The sequence below is a fragment of the Denticeps clupeoides genome, chromosome 10, assembly GCF_900700375.1.
Source record: "Denticeps clupeoides chromosome 10, fDenClu1.1, whole genome shotgun sequence".
Taxonomy (NCBI): Eukaryota; Metazoa; Chordata; class Actinopteri; order Clupeiformes; family Denticipitidae; genus Denticeps; species Denticeps clupeoides.
In genome coordinates this window covers 7,977,172-7,994,576 of record NC_041716.1, presented here as the reverse complement: position 1 = coordinate 7,994,576, position 17,405 = coordinate 7,977,172, and the positions used below count along the sequence as shown (strand labels likewise).

The 17,405-nt window shown below is 42.7% G+C and overlaps 1 protein-coding gene across 9 annotated transcripts in view; it reads right to left on the bottom strand.

The window, feature by feature from the left end:
• prkcz (protein kinase C, zeta) overlaps nucleotides 1-17,405 on the bottom strand; it is an 84,774-nt gene that overhangs the window by 12,084 nt on the left and 55,285 nt on the right. For all 9 annotated transcript variants that reach the window (XM_028992596.1, XM_028992598.1, XM_028992603.1 and 6 more), the window contains 7 exons: nucleotides 12,805-12,902; nucleotides 9,097-9,183; nucleotides 7,445-7,580; nucleotides 6,768-6,855; nucleotides 6,081-6,200; nucleotides 3,464-3,543; nucleotides 2,236-2,325 (listed from right to left, as the gene is read on the bottom strand). In XM_028992596.1, coding sequence (XP_028848429.1) covers nucleotides 2,236-2,325; nucleotides 3,464-3,543; nucleotides 6,081-6,200; nucleotides 6,768-6,855; nucleotides 7,445-7,580; nucleotides 9,097-9,183; nucleotides 12,805-12,902 — 699 coding nt within the window. The remainder of the gene's footprint in view (nucleotides 1-2,235; nucleotides 2,326-3,463; nucleotides 3,544-6,080; nucleotides 6,201-6,767; nucleotides 6,856-7,444; nucleotides 7,581-9,096; nucleotides 9,184-12,804; nucleotides 12,903-17,405) is intronic.

Genomic DNA, 17,405 nt, shown 5'->3' with positions numbered 1-17,405 from the left:
AATTTGTAAAATGTATACATACAACGTCACTGGCAGGTACACACACAAACACACACTCTCTATCACACACATAAAAAGACCAACAGACACACAACTGACAGAGAAACATGAATAAGGAACCACAGACATTAAATACACACACGCACTCAGTCAGTGTGAGACAACTGAGACTGGCAGACACACACGACAGACAGATGGACGTGGCCAGCTCTCTCTCTGTCTCTCTGTCTCTCTGTCGTCCTCAGATCTGAGATGCAGTGAGGCCTGCCTGGGGGCCCAGTCGGTTAAGTAGGACGCAGCATAGCAGCAGACACTGCTGTTCTCAGCAGCACTGCAATTCACTCTGTGTGTGTATGTGTGTGTATGTGTGTAGACCATGTGCTGGAAAGGTTCTATGAATTGCAATTTATTTTATCTGACTGAAGGCCTGAAAGTATCTCAACACGTCTGATGGTGCTCCAGTAGATCGGGGACAACATTTATTCATTCTTTTGATAGTTGTTGGAAATCAATGTGTGTGTGTGTGTGTGTCTGTTGTAAGACTATTATTACACACAGAAGAAGGTGTACATTACACATGCACATACACCATTTTTGTACCATGTATCACCCTGCCCTTGACCAAAGTGCCCAAAAACACCAGAAAACAAACACGGCTCAAAAAATTCAGAACCCTACACATATTCCATTGAAATTCATTGCAACATGAGCTCTGAATTTACATGGGTGCATCATCCTTTTCCACGGTGCTGGTGGATAAACACGTTCATGAGCTCTGCAGCACCAATTAGAAAAAAAGAGAGAAAGGAAAAGACAAAAGAAAACGTGTGCATCCAACTCATTTAAAATGCACTTTTATTTTCGCGGCGGCACCGCCGAGGCTCTTTCCCTGCACCCGCCTACCGTGGCACATCCACACAGGGCTTAACTCATTAGCACTGATTTAAGAGAGTGGCGCTTGGAGAATAAACGGCGCCGCTGAGGACAACTCATTACACCAAGTAACAAGAAACGCAGAGGCCCTCGGACAAAAAGTCCCGCGCCCTGTCCTGATCCTTGGCCCATTCTGAGCTGCCGCTGCACCACAGGAAAAACAAACAGATTTTTATGGTTCAGAGGTACTTGAAGAAAAAAAACAAAGAGGTGAAACCCTCATTCTGTTCATCAAAACACAGTGCTTTGTGATGGCCTTGTCTGTGACCCCATCATCATTCTAGCCAAAATATTTTTGGGAGCAAAGTATCAAGTATGTCTATTATAAAGGTTTTTGGCTTCGAAAGAAATCTCATTGGTTTAGAAACAACAAAACAAAATTATAATTTATTTTATATTCATAAAATGTGTGACCATATTAGTTCATTATGAACATGCGTGTTTTGTGTGTTTTGATGTTTAAGGTTGTCTTTATGTGCTGATAATCCAACTAATTTGCACAAAAACCACCTCCCACAGTCAGATAAAAACACAGGAAGATGGGAGAAAGGATTCGATGGTCAGTCACTCTGGAAACACGACTATAACACAAATCTAGGAAACGTGGAATCGTTCCGTTTGTCGCAGTCTCACTGCCACCCGACTCAGAACTAACATAGCATGTGTGGAAGTGACATTGTAATAAAGGGCAAAGTGTATGTATAAAATTTGTTCTAATGTTCATGATGTCATCTGGATGCTATAAACATGTGCCTAACGTTAATAAGCAATTCATCAGCTGCTGCATCATCATGGTAGAGGTGACAAATGACAGGACATACAACTGGCCAATTGTCCAAGCTCCTGCATATAGGACATGAGCTGCGGATCATGCAGTACCACAGCATGTTGGTGTATATGCTTGTTAGCTCCTTTTCCTGATAGCAGGGGTCACTTTCATCTCCAACCAGCCTAATTCCAACCAGCCAATAACAAATCAGGGGACCCTTGGCCACAGAAAGGCAGGAGCAGAACAGCTGGTATTTCAGGCCATTTTACTATTCATGCCATAAATCCGGAACTTTCTCTCATTCATATTCCCCGCATTCCCACCCTTGTTCCGAGTGCCAAGAGAAGACAGCGCCGTTCCAGATATTTAACAAAAGGAAGGATGAGATCTTCTCCAAAGCCACATCAACAGATTTCCAGAAGGCTTTGGCGAGATCATCTGTGATATAGCGGCACAGAGGCAGTTGACGCTACCAGAACGGAACATCACGGCACCGGCATCATGCATAAATCAGCACTGGATTTGAGGCTTACCTGTTCCCAGTCTATGTTGCGGAAAAACGTGTGAGATTTGATATCTGTGAATCCTGTCTGAACCTGGCAACCGAGCCTTTCTTTTGGGTCCTGCAAATACATTTAAAAAAGAACCGACTGTTAACCAGCTTCAGGAAAAACAAACACATGCACTGTGAGGGGATTTGTAGTGTTTGGCATGTTTAATGCAACTTAATTTGAACTAAACAGATGTCATTTGAGGGCGATTTATTGACATTCAGGGATGATGCTACAGTGGAAAGTTACTATTCATCTGTTTAATTTTATGCAATTTATACAATAATCTTGGGATGTTGTGTGCAATATTTTTCCCATTATATGTATTTTCTTTGTCATTTTATGTATTTTTACTTTGTCAAAAAGATTATGATTTGGTGAAATAGCATTTAGTCTTTTCAAGACTCTGCTGCACATGATGCTACAAACCTATAGATGGCACTAAAGTTTAGTAGAGACAAATCAGCTAATGTTAGCTAACGGTGAATCCGTATCCCGGTCCACGTACACGGGTATTACTTCTCTGGAAATGCAAAAAACATCCATGCATAAGTAGCGACTGCCGTCATATAATTTGCACATCATAGAGAAGTGGGCTGCTGTGCTTGGCAAAGAATTACATCATTTGCTCTGTCACATACCACCAAGTTCAAAAAACAATTTGTAAATTAATCTGCGTTGGCTATTCCCAAGACATTTGTCGTTGTTGATTGCATCAGCCAATAACGGCAAGAATTTGTTTTTGTTGATCTCTCATTTTCATCTAAATTTCACACTTGAAGCCTCTAATTGTTGAGGGACCAGCGGCTCGTGATTATAAAATCCATTAATTTAAAAACAAAAAATGGTTACTTAAGAGGAATAATGGGTCAGAGTAAGCGAATCAGATGATCACATTAATCCGTGTGGCGATTGTTCCATATCATACCTAATATCCTCTGTACAGCATGACAAATGGGTTTTAATCAACCAAATTTAATCAGACGAGTCTTTCTACAGCCAAAATGATACTCAGACCGACGATTATCTTTCGCCAGTCTGCGTCCACTCGTACAGGTCGCTGTGAATTCGTGCTGGTTTCCTGCAGCATCTGTGCATCCTACTGGTTTATTTATGGCTGGTTATTTATGGATTCAGTGTATATGTGTTTGTGTGTATGTGTGTGTAGAGAGGGTGTATGTGATAAACAGCTTTTTTTTTTTTTTTTTACCTTATTTAAAAAGCCCTTCAGTACACCCGCAGCCTTCACCGATAAGGACCTTGGGATGCGAATAGGCTTCTCCAGAATGACTGGAGAGAAAGATAGAGAGGAGGGGGGGGGGTTATGTGTAACAATCACAGAAACAAATAAAGTGTGATTCACTGTGTGTTCGGGCTAGGCGAGTGTGGGCTAAGTGAGGGGGTGTTACAGAGTTCTACGCTTTCTCCCGCATAATCACAAAGTCTCCGTTTCCCACCTCCACAACGCCCCCCGGCTCAGGGTTAAAGAACACACCAGACACAGACACACACACACACACATTTCACCTTGCCCCGGCTCGACTGACACACACCACTTAAGCAAACTGGGCCAGCGCAGGGATAATTATGGGCTTTATAAGCGGCGTGTGCGCAGACTTAAAGCCGAGCGCGGTGTTGCGTGTGTTGCTGCGGCTCCACGCCAGACTTTCATCCCTTCCTCACAGAAGGACAGATTACAGACGAGTGTTTATCTGCCCGGTTTCTGAATGCTGTGTCCCATGTTTGTTTTGAGCTTCCAAATGAAAATTTAACCGGATTAGTCTGTGTGTGTGTGTGTGTGTGTGTTTGCATGTGCAGTCATGTCTGTGTATTCCCGTGATAATTTTATGTGTGTAAGAGCAAGTGAAAAATAGACACACTGACAATTGTCTATGGTTTTTAGATATGCAGTGACTTTGGATGGCTTGGGGTCTGCAGTGGCATCTGCGTCTGAACTGGGCAGGGTGGGATGGGCTGAGAGGGGGGAGAAGCAGGCTGGGGGGGTCGGTGGGGCGGAGGTGGTGCGTTGGCCCAGGCTGTCGCTGCAGCATATGGTGGGCCGGCCTCATAGAGGAGGTCTGCTTCCCGTTTCAGGGGTTTAGTCCAGGAACATGCTGCCTTCACGGCCAGACTGAGAGAACAAGCAGGGACACAGCTGACACTGTACACCTACACACACACACACACACACACACACAGACAGAACGCAGATTCTGTCTATATCTCTCGCTCACACACACACACACACACACACATACACCCGTATGCACTGTCCCCAGTCTGAACATGATGCCAGAAAATTAGACTCCCTGGTCCTATGGAGACAGAAGGTGTTGGGGAATATCGGTGAAAAGCCTGCATGCCATCACACGTGCCGGAACTTTCTCCAAGAACTATAAGGATACCTGCCGATCGGCCCAGAGGTCAGTTCTGGAGACACAGCTTTTCACTGTGCCGGTTCTGTTAGCTTCCTCATCACACTGGCTCAAATATTATTCCTTCTCTTTAGATCTCACAACTAATCACACCCAACACGTGCACCAATATACCCATTCTGTCATAGTTATAGCATATACAATACTGTAAAAAATAGATCAAGATAGGAATGTTGAGGCATACTTTATGTGATTTTAGGTTATATTAGAAATAAATGTTGTTGTTGAATATATTATTATTACACCGTTGCAAATTAGCATTGATCATGACCTCTATATTGTTTGTCAAATCCGAATATGGTATAGGAAATAAAAAGCTCAGCATTCAAACGGAAAATGACCGGGCAGACTGATTATAGAAAAAGCAAAATGCAGCCTACTGATCCACCATTGTTTTACTTTGCAGTACCAGTGTTGCCAGATATTGCTTCAGGGCCAAATTATTTAAAGTTATGCCAAAATGCACATCAAACTACCAAAATTGATAAGCATTCTTTGCTCTATCACACTCAAATCAGAAATGGGTTTTCCCTAAATATAAATTTCAAACAGCCCAATGTGGTAACAGTGCATACCTTTAAGTGCATTTAAGTCAGTGATGTTATAGTTATACATGAGGTTAATGCATTTAAGGTTAGCAAAGCTAACTGTACACAATTATAACAGCTTAGTGAATATTATGAAGATTCTGTATGGATACAGAATATGCCCACTGTACACAAAAATGATATGTGCCTATTAACACGTTCAACACTTTCTACCTAAAATACAAATAGTGAGATCTCTGGGCATCTCTGCTATATTGCACCCCTAGTATTGTTATGCATGCACGTCACTTTAAAAGGTTAATTATTAGATTATTATAAATCCCTATTGTAGATACCTTATTGTAGCTGAAATCAGTTTCTCAGAATTCGATTTTTTTTCAATTGAGATCAGGTCGAATTTTTATTTTTTTGAATTAGAAAAATATATTATCTGCAATTAATTAATAGTCATTTAAGACACCCTGACTTTGATGGCTAATGAAGACAAAATGCACTTTTGGCTACATTTACGGCATTTATCAGACGCCCTTATCCAGAGCGACTTACAATCAGTAGTTACAGGGACAGTCCCCCTGGAGCAGCTTAGGGCTAAGTGTCTTGCTCAGGGACACAATGGTAGTAAGTGGGATTTGAACCTGGGCCTTCTGGTTCATAGGCGAGTGCGTTACCCACTAGGCTACTACCACCATCATCAAAAAAGTGCTGCATGTTAAAATTTCTGAATGCATCACTGCAGAAACACACTTGAAACATCAAAACACTGTCGGTGTCTCATCTGAAAGGAGGCAATAATGTTATATAACAACTCGGGATTAGTGGGTTGATTAGATGCCCCTGGACTGACCTTGAAAGAGATACTCCTCTGTGTTCATGTCAGGATTGTCAGTGATGATGTCAAAAGGAGACCTTCCTGCCATCATCTCGAACATGAGAACCCCGAGAGCCCACCAGTCAACGCTGAACCCTGAGAGAAACAGAGAACCTTATTAATGAAAAAACTAATTAGGCTAATTATCTCACAACTTCAAAGGCCTGCTGCCATATTTCTGTACGCCACAGAGCTCTCTTATAATTCAATCGCGGTTCTTTTCTGTGCGCTTATGTCCAAGCAAATTCCCTGTGTGCAGAATATGGCTGCAACTAATGACTATTTTGATAGTCGCCTATAATTGATCATCATAAATTAATATCTGGTGTAATCAATTAAACAAAAAAAACATCTAACAATTATCAAATTCGTCTGCGACAACATTTATCATTCTGTGTTGATTTTTATTGTTTCATTACTAGTTCAGAATGTTAGAGACTAGAGGCCAGCTACAGTCATGGTACATGTTGTGCTGGCCTTTCATCAGTGGTCACTCTGTGCCTAATATCGGGATACCAATCCATTTAAACATAAACTAAATTGTGTAAGTAAAGGAAAATGAAATTAACTGGATGACTTGTAGATACAGCAGCCAATAACTGTGACCGGTGTGTCATCGTCATTGTTATTATTACAAAGTAATTTTTTTATCTCTATACCAACCATAGTCTTCTCCTCGCAGGATCTCTGGAGCGATGTAGTTGGGCGTGCCACAGAATGTACTGGTAGTGTCACCAGGTCGGATGCCCTCCTGTGGAAAGAGCAGTAAATTAAAATCAGCCAATTTAGTGGGTTAATCTCAATGGTATCCGCTGGTACAACCGCTTGATTAAATGTCTCCTCCCAGCAGTCACATCTGATATCCAGATATCGGCTCCCAAAGCCTAGAGCCCAGAGGCTGCTAATGAGTGCTGGCAACATGCACACACTGGAAAGTACAATTTGGAATCATACACACTGCTTCCACACATGCTCTGATCAAAACCATGGTTTATTGTCTCTATTGTGCATTTACTTTACATTAAAAGTTGAATAATCAAAAATGTGTTGGGAATGGGAAATACAGGGTTGAAGTTTGTGTTTCACTTAGTCAAGACAAAGTATGCATAATTAAACATTTCAATTAAGGACATGTTTGATCCTTATTAAGTCGGTAGTTGTTTGTCCAGTCTCTCTCTACTTGAAGGATAGATTAGTCTACATTATTGGCCCAACAGCAAGGGTTAGGATAAAATTAGGATAAAAAGATACAGATATGAAAGGAATGTGTGTGTGCATGGTTTTGATCTAATGTCACATGCCTCCTCCACATAAAAAAATGGCAGGGCAAGGTCACTCACCTTGCACATCCCATAATCAGTCAGTTTGATATGTCCCTCATGATCCAGGAGGACGTTGTCCAGTTTCAGGTCTCGGTAAATGATGCCCTTTTCATGCAGGAAATTCAGAGCGATACAGATTTCAGCTGCATAAAACCTACAGGGAGATAAAACAAGGGTGACCTCGGGTCACGTTTGGGGTGCAGATGGCGTGCGCTGCACTGACACCGCTGAGTCTGCTGAAAGACTCCCTTTACAATACAACTGTCCACTCTCTCCGCACCTCACTGATCCAATGGCTGAAAAGCGTCTGGATTTTATTTTCCAGGTAAAAAAGGCTTTGAAAGCATGTAGATGAACAGACTGGGGCTGCACTCTCGCACACATGCATTCATACATACAATAGCTGGAAATACAAGGAAAGACATTCCTGGAACGTATTAGTAAGATTTTCCCAAAGGTCATTTATTAGAGGTCTTCCAGACTGACTTTACTTAAAAGGTTTAAATTCTAATCGAATTTATTTTTTTTTTACCTGTGACCTTTACTTTTATAAAATTTTTATTGGTTATTATTAGACTGCAATAAATATATATTTTAAATAAATAGTCTTGAATGAACTTCCTAAAATGAATGCCCTGTCCTCGGAAAAGCAGCATTAGTTTTAAAGATTTGTCTTAAGCGTCAGAGGGGCGAAGCTTCACTGATCCTAACGTACAGGAACCCAGCACTGATGCTCTCGATGAAATCTGGCATCTCTCGCTCTGAGCATCTCCCTTCCAAGCACGGCAGGGACGCTGCGGCACGGATCATGAATATTCACGATGGTTATCGGTGATTAACATGTGCCTATTCATTTGCATATCTTGTCTACTGAATATAGAGTGCAGCTAGATGCGCGACTCTTGACTTCCCCAATTACCCTCTGTTTGATCAGGGTTTAATCGTGCTGCGGTCGGAGACGCAAGCACCACAGCACTGATTATGCCAGCTAATTATTATCTGTGCCAACGCAAAAAAAAAAAAAACACACACTACGCACAAGGACTGAAGATTAATACGCAAACGTTGCCTCCCTGGCAAACTTTTTTGCTCTCCGTTGTGCAGATGTGCACACGTGTAGGTACACACATTATACAGATGCATGAATTTATTGACACAAAAACACTCATGTGTGTGCATGAGCAGCAATGCATGGACAAACCATTGCAGTTACACAAAAAAAATACAAAGAACAGAGAACGTGTGAGAAACTACACGTGGGATGTCACTTTTGGCAACCTCAAACGAACCAAAGTCTAATAAAAAAAAGAGCAGAAGGAATAAAGGGAGGGAAAATAAAGAAAAATAGGTAAAGGTGAGTGAATAGAAAACAGGTGAGTGGTAAGAGGTGCGTTCGTGTATGTGTGTGAGAAGGGTTCAGAACGCTCATTCTCAGGCTATTCCTGGAAGCAGGCGTAGCTCATCGCGGCCCTCTCCTTTTTTTCAATTACAGCTGGATCTCACAGAGACTGACATCAGCACGCTAATGACCTACCCACACCCAAAAAATCAGAGCATGCACACATACTAAAAAAAACCCTGTCGAAGCACGGAGAGAGAGCGATAGAGAGAGAGGGAGAGAGTACTCTTGGTCATGGCAGAGTCACTAAAGTGCCACACTAAATGTTTACCTTGCGTGTTCCTCTGGAAGCTTTCTTTGTCGTTGCATGTGAAACATGAGGTCCCCTCCATTCACGTACTCAATTACCAGAAATAACCTGAACAGAAAAAGAGAGGGGGCAGAGGAAGGCAGGGGTCATTACAAAATTTTACAGGGGCCATACACAAATATCATTTGCTTAAACACCCTTAAATGAACTACAAATAAAATAACTTTAATCTAATGATTTACATTTACATTTACAGCATTTACCAGACGCCCTTATCCAGAGAGAATTACAATCAGTAGTTACAGGGACAGTCGGTGACACAACGAAATGTGTCCTCTGCTTTTAACCATCACCCTTGGTGAACAGTGGGCAGTCGTGACAGGGGATGGTGCTTTGCTTGGTGGCACGTTCCGTGGCAACTTGGCGGCTCAGGATTTCTAACACTAGTTAAATTTCACTGCTGTTGAACTTTATCACCCGTGAGCTGCAAAAGTGAAAGTGCTACATACTGCTATAATAATCGTAGCACTTGAGGCAAATTTCTCTCATTTCAAAAACATGATATCTATTATAGTTATATCAGGACCACATCTGCTACCAAACTGATGATCTATTATATTCAAATGCTATAGATCGACAGTAATAATATATAAAAATTACAAAAAATACTTACGATTCATTTACATTGAGCTAAAGAGTGGGTTGTGTGGAGGTGTTTTTCCACAGTTCTTTCACTTTATTTATCAGCTGTAGTTATGAAACACCCACTGCCCCGGGGTGAAAAGGACTAATTGCTCCCCCAGACTCAATAAAGGTTTACGGCACCTTTGGCAGTAATGAGCTGAGTCCGGCGCTGCCGGTTATTGACGAGTGTCTCTGAGCGCTGCGGAGGAGGTTTGGCCCACTCCTCTCCACGCGCCACTGAGGCATTAGCGGAGGTTTATGCGCAGACCTCTGTTCTGGGGTCCTGCCACCACCACCTCTAAGGTTGGGTTTGGTCTAAGCCATTACAAAACTTTCACGCACAACTTTTTTCGAGTGAAGATCACGTGGGCTTGCTGCCGTATTTGTGGCCCATTATATTGCTCAGAGACTGAACACAGATCACGGCCATGTGGCCTTCAATCACTTTCTCAACTCTAATCATTCCTATGAGCATGACAACAAGTGTTTTTACAAATATTTTACACCGAAAGGTGATCAAAATCATTGTCGCTGTTTCAAGCTTGACTTATTTGAAGAAAAATGCTTCTGAGAAGGTTTAAGAAATCCTGTCGTGATGGAAGGCGGCGAGTGTTGATGCATTGCGTGACGGTAATTGTGCAAGTGACTTTTTTTTTTTTCCGCACAGTCTCGCGTCTACATCGAAACTGTTCCACAACTCAAAGCCTTTAATTGAAGTAAAGCAGTTTCAGCAGCTGCGTGTGCTGACAGGATATCTACGCGTGTCAATGTCATGGGTGAGCGGAGACTAGAGACTAGAGGGTGGCGCGGCATCCCAAAAATATGTAGCCTTATTGTGGCCACTGGCTGCTGATGAAGGAAGCTGCACGTTGCAATGACAGGACGACTGTCAATCAAGGCGTGTTTCAGGCTTGATGCTTATAATGACGAGAAATAGTTCACACTGAGAGCGGGAAAGAGTATTGCGCCAGTTGAAACTGAAACGTCCACCGAAAGCTGCCAGTTGGTTTTATATAACAGTAATGTTCATTTTTAACACTGAGTGTCTCCAGGGGGGGACTGTCCCTGTAACTACTGATTGTAAGTCGCTCTGGATAAGGGCGTCTTATTAATGCCTTAAATTTAAATGTCCTGCAATGTGTTGCGTATTGCCGAATCAGCAACGTGGTAATGTCATCGTTGTCGCGGACAAGATGCCGATAATTCATTGTATCGTGGAATCCTCTGCGTTTTCCAACCACATTTAACACGGTGTGGGCAGCATCTTCCCGCAGCACAAGAACCGACATGCAGCAGAGCCCCAGCGCCTCCGCATTCTCACGCCCCAATGTTCTCAATGGAGGCTGGAGGAGCATATTTTATTAATGAGAGAGAGCAGAGGCACAGACGAGCTGAAACCTGCACACAAGGAGCGGAGACTAAACACACAAACACACACAGGCATTCATGTAGTGATGGTAGAATGCTGGTAATAACTACGTAACGAATTTACTACCGATGCATAACTAACAATGCCTAACAGGCGTTTTCTCATTCTAAATCTTCGTTTCTTCTGCCTTTCCATATAAAATTTTTAGATTAGATTAGATTCAACTTTATTGTCATTACACATGTACAAGTACAGGGCAACGAAATGTAGTTTAGGTCTAACCAGAAGTGCAATAAGCAGCAAGTGCAGGATACAGTTCAAATAAGTTATATATATATACATAAAGTGATATGTGCTATACATAAAGTGATATGTGCAGGACAAAGTGATAGTACAGTGCAGTGATTATCAGGAGTGTATGGGGGGGGCAGAGGAGTTCAGCAAGGAAACAGCTCTGGGAAAAAAGCTGTTCCTAAGTCTGCTGGTTCTTGTAAAATACAACCACATTATACTATTTTTCAATCATAATGTAACAAGATTTCAAGAATTTCTATGTTTGTGTGTCCCCACTAATCTCCTTCTCTCCCTCACTCATGTACTCTCCATTACCACTTACTGTTTTTACACATACGCACACACACACACACACACACACACACACACACTTTCTGTCCCATCACAACACAAACCACCCTCCGCTTTGGGGGCTAGAGGCTCTGAGGTTCAGGGTGGGCCGTGGCGTGCTCATGCCTGTTCACTTCCTTCTGCACCTGTGCCCACAGCCATCCCACCTCACCACACCACCCCTCTGTTTCTGTCCGCCTCACAGTCGAACAGAGCGCTTCTACTCATTATCTAATAAACAACTTTACTCAAAATTCACACAGAAACATTCATGTGTGTCCAAAATACTGGTTCCCATAGCGTTAGAAAAGATAAAAAAAGTACAAAAAAGTTACAATTCTTAAATGAATGAACAGAAACAAAGTCTGGGTTTCTTGCCACATTTTTGTCATTCAGTTGCCAGTCCATTTTTACAGTGCCCACAAAGAACAGAAATGGTTAACTAAGAGTGACGGGTTCCTCTGGGATCAATTGGATTGGTTGGACCTGGAAATTACATCAGACTTAACATGGGGATAAAATCAATGCTGCCATGATTTGGGTACACTAGTCCTTCTTATTAATTACAATGATAAATACAATAATATATACAAGTGATACAAGACTTGATCCTGTCTGAAAATTCTAAGTATGAAAAATATTTGAAGAGACATTATCCAGCTCTGCACCAATGGGAGATTTCTGAGTCAAGTCACACCAGTTATGTTTCCCTCAGAATAGCCCTCGAAGGGGTTAAAGTTAACCGCCCACCTTGTTCTCAACAGACATGTTCCGGCAGAAGCCGTGGGACAGTGACAACTCAAAACCTCCAAACAAACACAAATCCCTTTTCTCTTCATACACAAACTGCTCCTTTTCTGGTTCCCAGCCTCCCTCCTCCGCCTCCCCAACGCTCCACTGCGCTGCCAAGAACAGCGGCTGCACCTGAAACCCGAGTCCCGCCTGTAACCTGCAACGTGTCCCTTCTCCCTGAGCTCCGTCAGAGGCCTCCACCGGGAACCTCGTACGCGAGGCGGTGCCGGCGGCGGCGTGCCCCGACCTGAGCAGCTTACCGGCTCTCCGTCTGGAAGCAAGAGTGCAGGCCGACCAGGAAGGGGTTGGTGGAGGCCTGCTTGAAAACGTGCTTCTCTGTCTGGACCCAGTCGATGTCCTTCACGAGATCGAGGATATGAAAGAAAGAGGCAGAGAAAAGGGCAGTGTTAGTGGAGGAATGAACGAATATAAGAAACAGAGACTTGTGTGACGACCAGAGTCCGACCTGCTACTCTGTTATGGGAATGGAAGGGCCTAATATCCAACTGAGTAGTGGACATGCTGACCCTACAGACCCCAATTTCTAGCTCATTCTACACAATCTGATTTAATTCTGTGTTTATAAGTGCAGTTCCACTAGAGCAAAGTGAATTTGCCCCACGTCTCCAGCTCAATAATAGCTTGTCACTTTAGCTCTGTAGACTCCTCAGACTGTAGTGAAGTGTCCGCAGAGTGTCTTTTTGCTTCCTGAACATTGCAGCGTACATATTTCTTGTGCTATGTAGTAAGTTCTTAAATGAAAAATGTATTTGTACAAAATTTGTGACTGAAATAACAAATATTGAATGAATAAATTACAATATACAATCAGCTGAACTGTTTCTTGGTATTATTTGGGCTACAATGTTCTTTTCTGGCTTTGTTGTTAGTCCCAACAAAGCCCTCTGAGCTCCATTCAGTATAATTGGGTGCTCACTTTTCCCTCGATTAGATTCACCCTACTGAAAATGCACTTTTAGAAACTGTAGAGGACCTAGGAGGAAAATTCCTGTCTCAAACACATAAACCTATGTACTGCAAGTGTGTGTAGAGCTACATGGAGTTCAAAAGTCTGATTTCAGACATATCATAACTTTCACTCAATATGAAAAAAAATTGACAGTGTTTCTTAGTATATGAGTATTATTTCACCCCTTCTGCTTCTTCGACAGTGTGGACTCAATCTGCATGGACCATACCTGATGAATCAATGTGAGAACATTCCACAGACGAATGACGTGATGAAAATTTGTTCTTGACCTTTATGACAAAGGTGTTAACATGGTCAGGGTCCAAATGTGATCATGCAATTAGTGAAAATATTTAAAATACTTTTTATTTATATACCATTATTTCCAGGTTTTTATGTCTGTATATGTCTATATGTTAATGTATGTATATGTATGTGTTTGTATGTATGTTTGTGTGGGTTTGGGTTTTGAAGTACATGTTTTTTACATGTTCAACCCATGTGGTACATGTGTATTGATGATTGTTGGAAAAATATAAAAAATATATTGACTTTTTTTTTTTTTTTTTTTAATCCCAAATATCCAACATGGACTCAGACTTTTGTTCTCTTTTGTACATTTTCTTTAAGAGATTGAAAACCACAGACACTACACTACGCCTTGCTATTGGTTTCACACTAAGCACAGCACACACACACATTCTTTTGATCTTAGAGTCTCACAGGGGTATATTTCTGCTCAACAACAGCTAGGGTGTATCGAAGGTGCATCTTGTTCGCTTTCCCGATGCTAATTGCCTTTTCATGTACTGTGAAATCCTGCAACTTCTGGAAGCCCAAAGCCACGCATGTCAGAGGGCTGCATGACACATGACCTTCATGTGTGACCACAGTTGGGTCGATTGCGTCTCTGATTTCGATGGCGTTTGTCGACATCAGCATCAGGAAAGCTGATCCAGCACCGCTAACATCACCAGTCAAAAGACGGGCACCTTTCTCCTTTTCCTCTGTTACCAGTGGTGCGGAGGAGGGAGGGAGGGAGAAGAAACACGTGTGAACGCGTCTGCAAGAGCAGCAACTCGATGTGCATCAAAGAGCGTTTAGAGCAGCGTCGCGAGATGGGTTGTGTCAGGGCTTTCACTGTAAGCCTGGCATGACATCAGATGTCTGCCCTTTCTCTCACCCTCTCACACACACCATATATATACCATACACACACACACACACACACACACACACACACACACATACAGGACAGGCTCCAGGACACACGCAGACAGTTTTATAAATCAGAACAATTTAATTTCCTGCTGGAGCAGGGGGGGGGGAAGCAGATTAGCGAACGCCAAGCGTCCAGCGCTTGGAAGTCACGGAGGAGGACAGCTGTTAACTCATTTTTTCCCCCACCGGCTGCCCAGCCTGGCCCCGCTCAACCCTGCCTCCTCGCCCTCAAAAATAAAAAGAACATGATGCCGCTGGACGTCCTGTCCATTTCTCCTGCCTGACCCCCATCACTTCTCACGTCTTCGTCTTGGGTGTGCTGTTCAGTTACACTTAACAGCTTCCAATTCTTCTAAATTGGCAATAAAAAGGTAGGGTAAAAAAGGTACCAGGGTAATGGTGTCAGTGGACTCCATCAAAATCCCTCATTAATGCTCATAGAATGCATCAGTTGTATCTCAATGAGATAAGAAACAGAATGGTAAGAACGCATACCTTTGTGATATCTGATACCAGGACGGCTGTCCGAAAGAGAGTGAAATGCGTTGCTTACTGGAAATATCTGTACTGCTACCTCCAGCTTGATGAAGCTGAGCTAAAACAAGGATTTGGATGGGGACGACTCTGGATATGGAGACTTATAAGCAGATATTCTGGAAAAACAATCCCTACAGTACACCGCAAACCACAGCTCATAGCCATTATTCCATCATTCATGCACCAAACATTCATGCACGGATACAGTGGGGATGTCAATGTGTAATGAGTGTTAAGAACATAAAAAGTTAACAATATTAATGAACAGATGACCAATCAATGATGGTCCTCCTTGGCACTTGTGCTGAACAATTGTTTTAGGTTGTATTTGGCCGTTATGTTATCATATCTATGAATTCCCAAGCTCATGTTAGCCTCCAAACAACATTCTGACACAACCTGACTGAGTCGACCTTGGAGTAACAATAGACAACCAACTCTCGACTCACATCAGAAATCTTTCCTGCTCATGTAGATTCCTTCTGTACGAAATCAGATGGATCAACCCTTATCTGTCAATACAGGCCACCCAGATACGCGTTCAGTCCTTAGTAATCTCACGACTGGATTACTGTAACTCCCTTCTAGCTGGTCTACCTCTATGTACCATCCGACCTCTACAAATAATACAAAATGCAGCAGCACGACTGATCTTCAACCTTCCCAAATTCTCCCAAACCACCCCTCTGCTACGTTCCCTTAGCTGCACGCATCAGATTCAAAATGGCCTACAAAGCCAAACATGGAGTAGCACCATCCTACCTCACAGCCCTTATTACACCTCACACTGCACCTCGTATACTCCGAGCCTCCAGTACTGCTCGCCTGGTCCCTCCAGCTTTTGTTTACCAGGAGTAAGATGATGAATAGGATTCTGCAGGCCCCCCTTGCTGTATTCCTCAAGATTTACAGGAATAAAATTCAAGGCCAACCTAGACAACTCGACGTTGACTGCCACCACTAAAACAGAAGGGAATCATCCCACAGCTATCATTTCACAATGCTCCTTGGTGTGATTCGGCCTTGGGTCCAACAGTGCGTTTTCCCATTTGCCCATTGTCATCAGCAAAATATCACAATAACACAGAAGGTCATGTCTGTGCAAGATTTTGAATGCGGACGCAAATGTTTTTTGCATTTGATTAATGTCCTTCAGTAACCTCTTTCATTAGTTATGCGAGGCAGGATCATGGCTGACAAGTGAAGGACTTTGTTGAATAGCTACAGAATGCAAATGTGTTAAAATGTTTCGCCGATGAAATGTTAATTATTGCACCACCATCTTTTTTGGGCAATCCTTTTTTGTATTCACGTCTTCTATCCCTTTAGCAGTATTCAAGTTCTGACCACAGGATGGTTGCTGGCTGGCTATTATGTCCGGTCACAGCTGACTGCCGATGGATGGGATTCTGGGTGGCTGTATTAAAAGTTTGAATTTAAAACGTGTACCTAATAAAGTGGCCTAATACAGTCTAAATTACATTTTTCTCTCATCTTTTTCAAAATAACCTCATGCCACCACAGCAGAATCCCACAGGGAACCCGCAGATAAAAAAAAAAAAAAGAAAAACGGGTCACCGGTTCATCTGGGTCCAAATATAGATGTCCTGAAAAAAGGTGCATCCAGGAGGATTTATAAAAATAATAAAAAAGCTACAAGGAGTCTATGGTACAATAGATCCCTGGCCGGGTCACAGCGCCGGAAGCAACCTCCTTCCTGCAACGCGGACCTCACAGCCAAACGCCCCGGAGCACAAAGAGCCCCGTTCAGCATTAGCCAAGCCAGAAATTAATGCCCTTTAAACAGACGGGCGGCTGGAGCACTAGGTGCTATTCATCATTATGACAGACAGGAAAGAAGGGAAAAGAGGAAAGAGTGGAAGAGACAGCCCGGAGTCGGACAGTACGAGGCATGTTTGTGCTTTCTCAGCATGCAGGGCGTAGACCCCCGGTGGGCCATGATGGGTCGAGTGGCTGGACCTCTCTGCCCAACTCATCCCTGCTGACATCAAGCATTAATGCATTAAATGAAATAATTAGTCTTTATAATATTTTAGACATATTCTGTGCGAGAAAAACAGCAAGATGATAACATCCAATAGCTTACATGAAAACAAAATTATGTATATCATG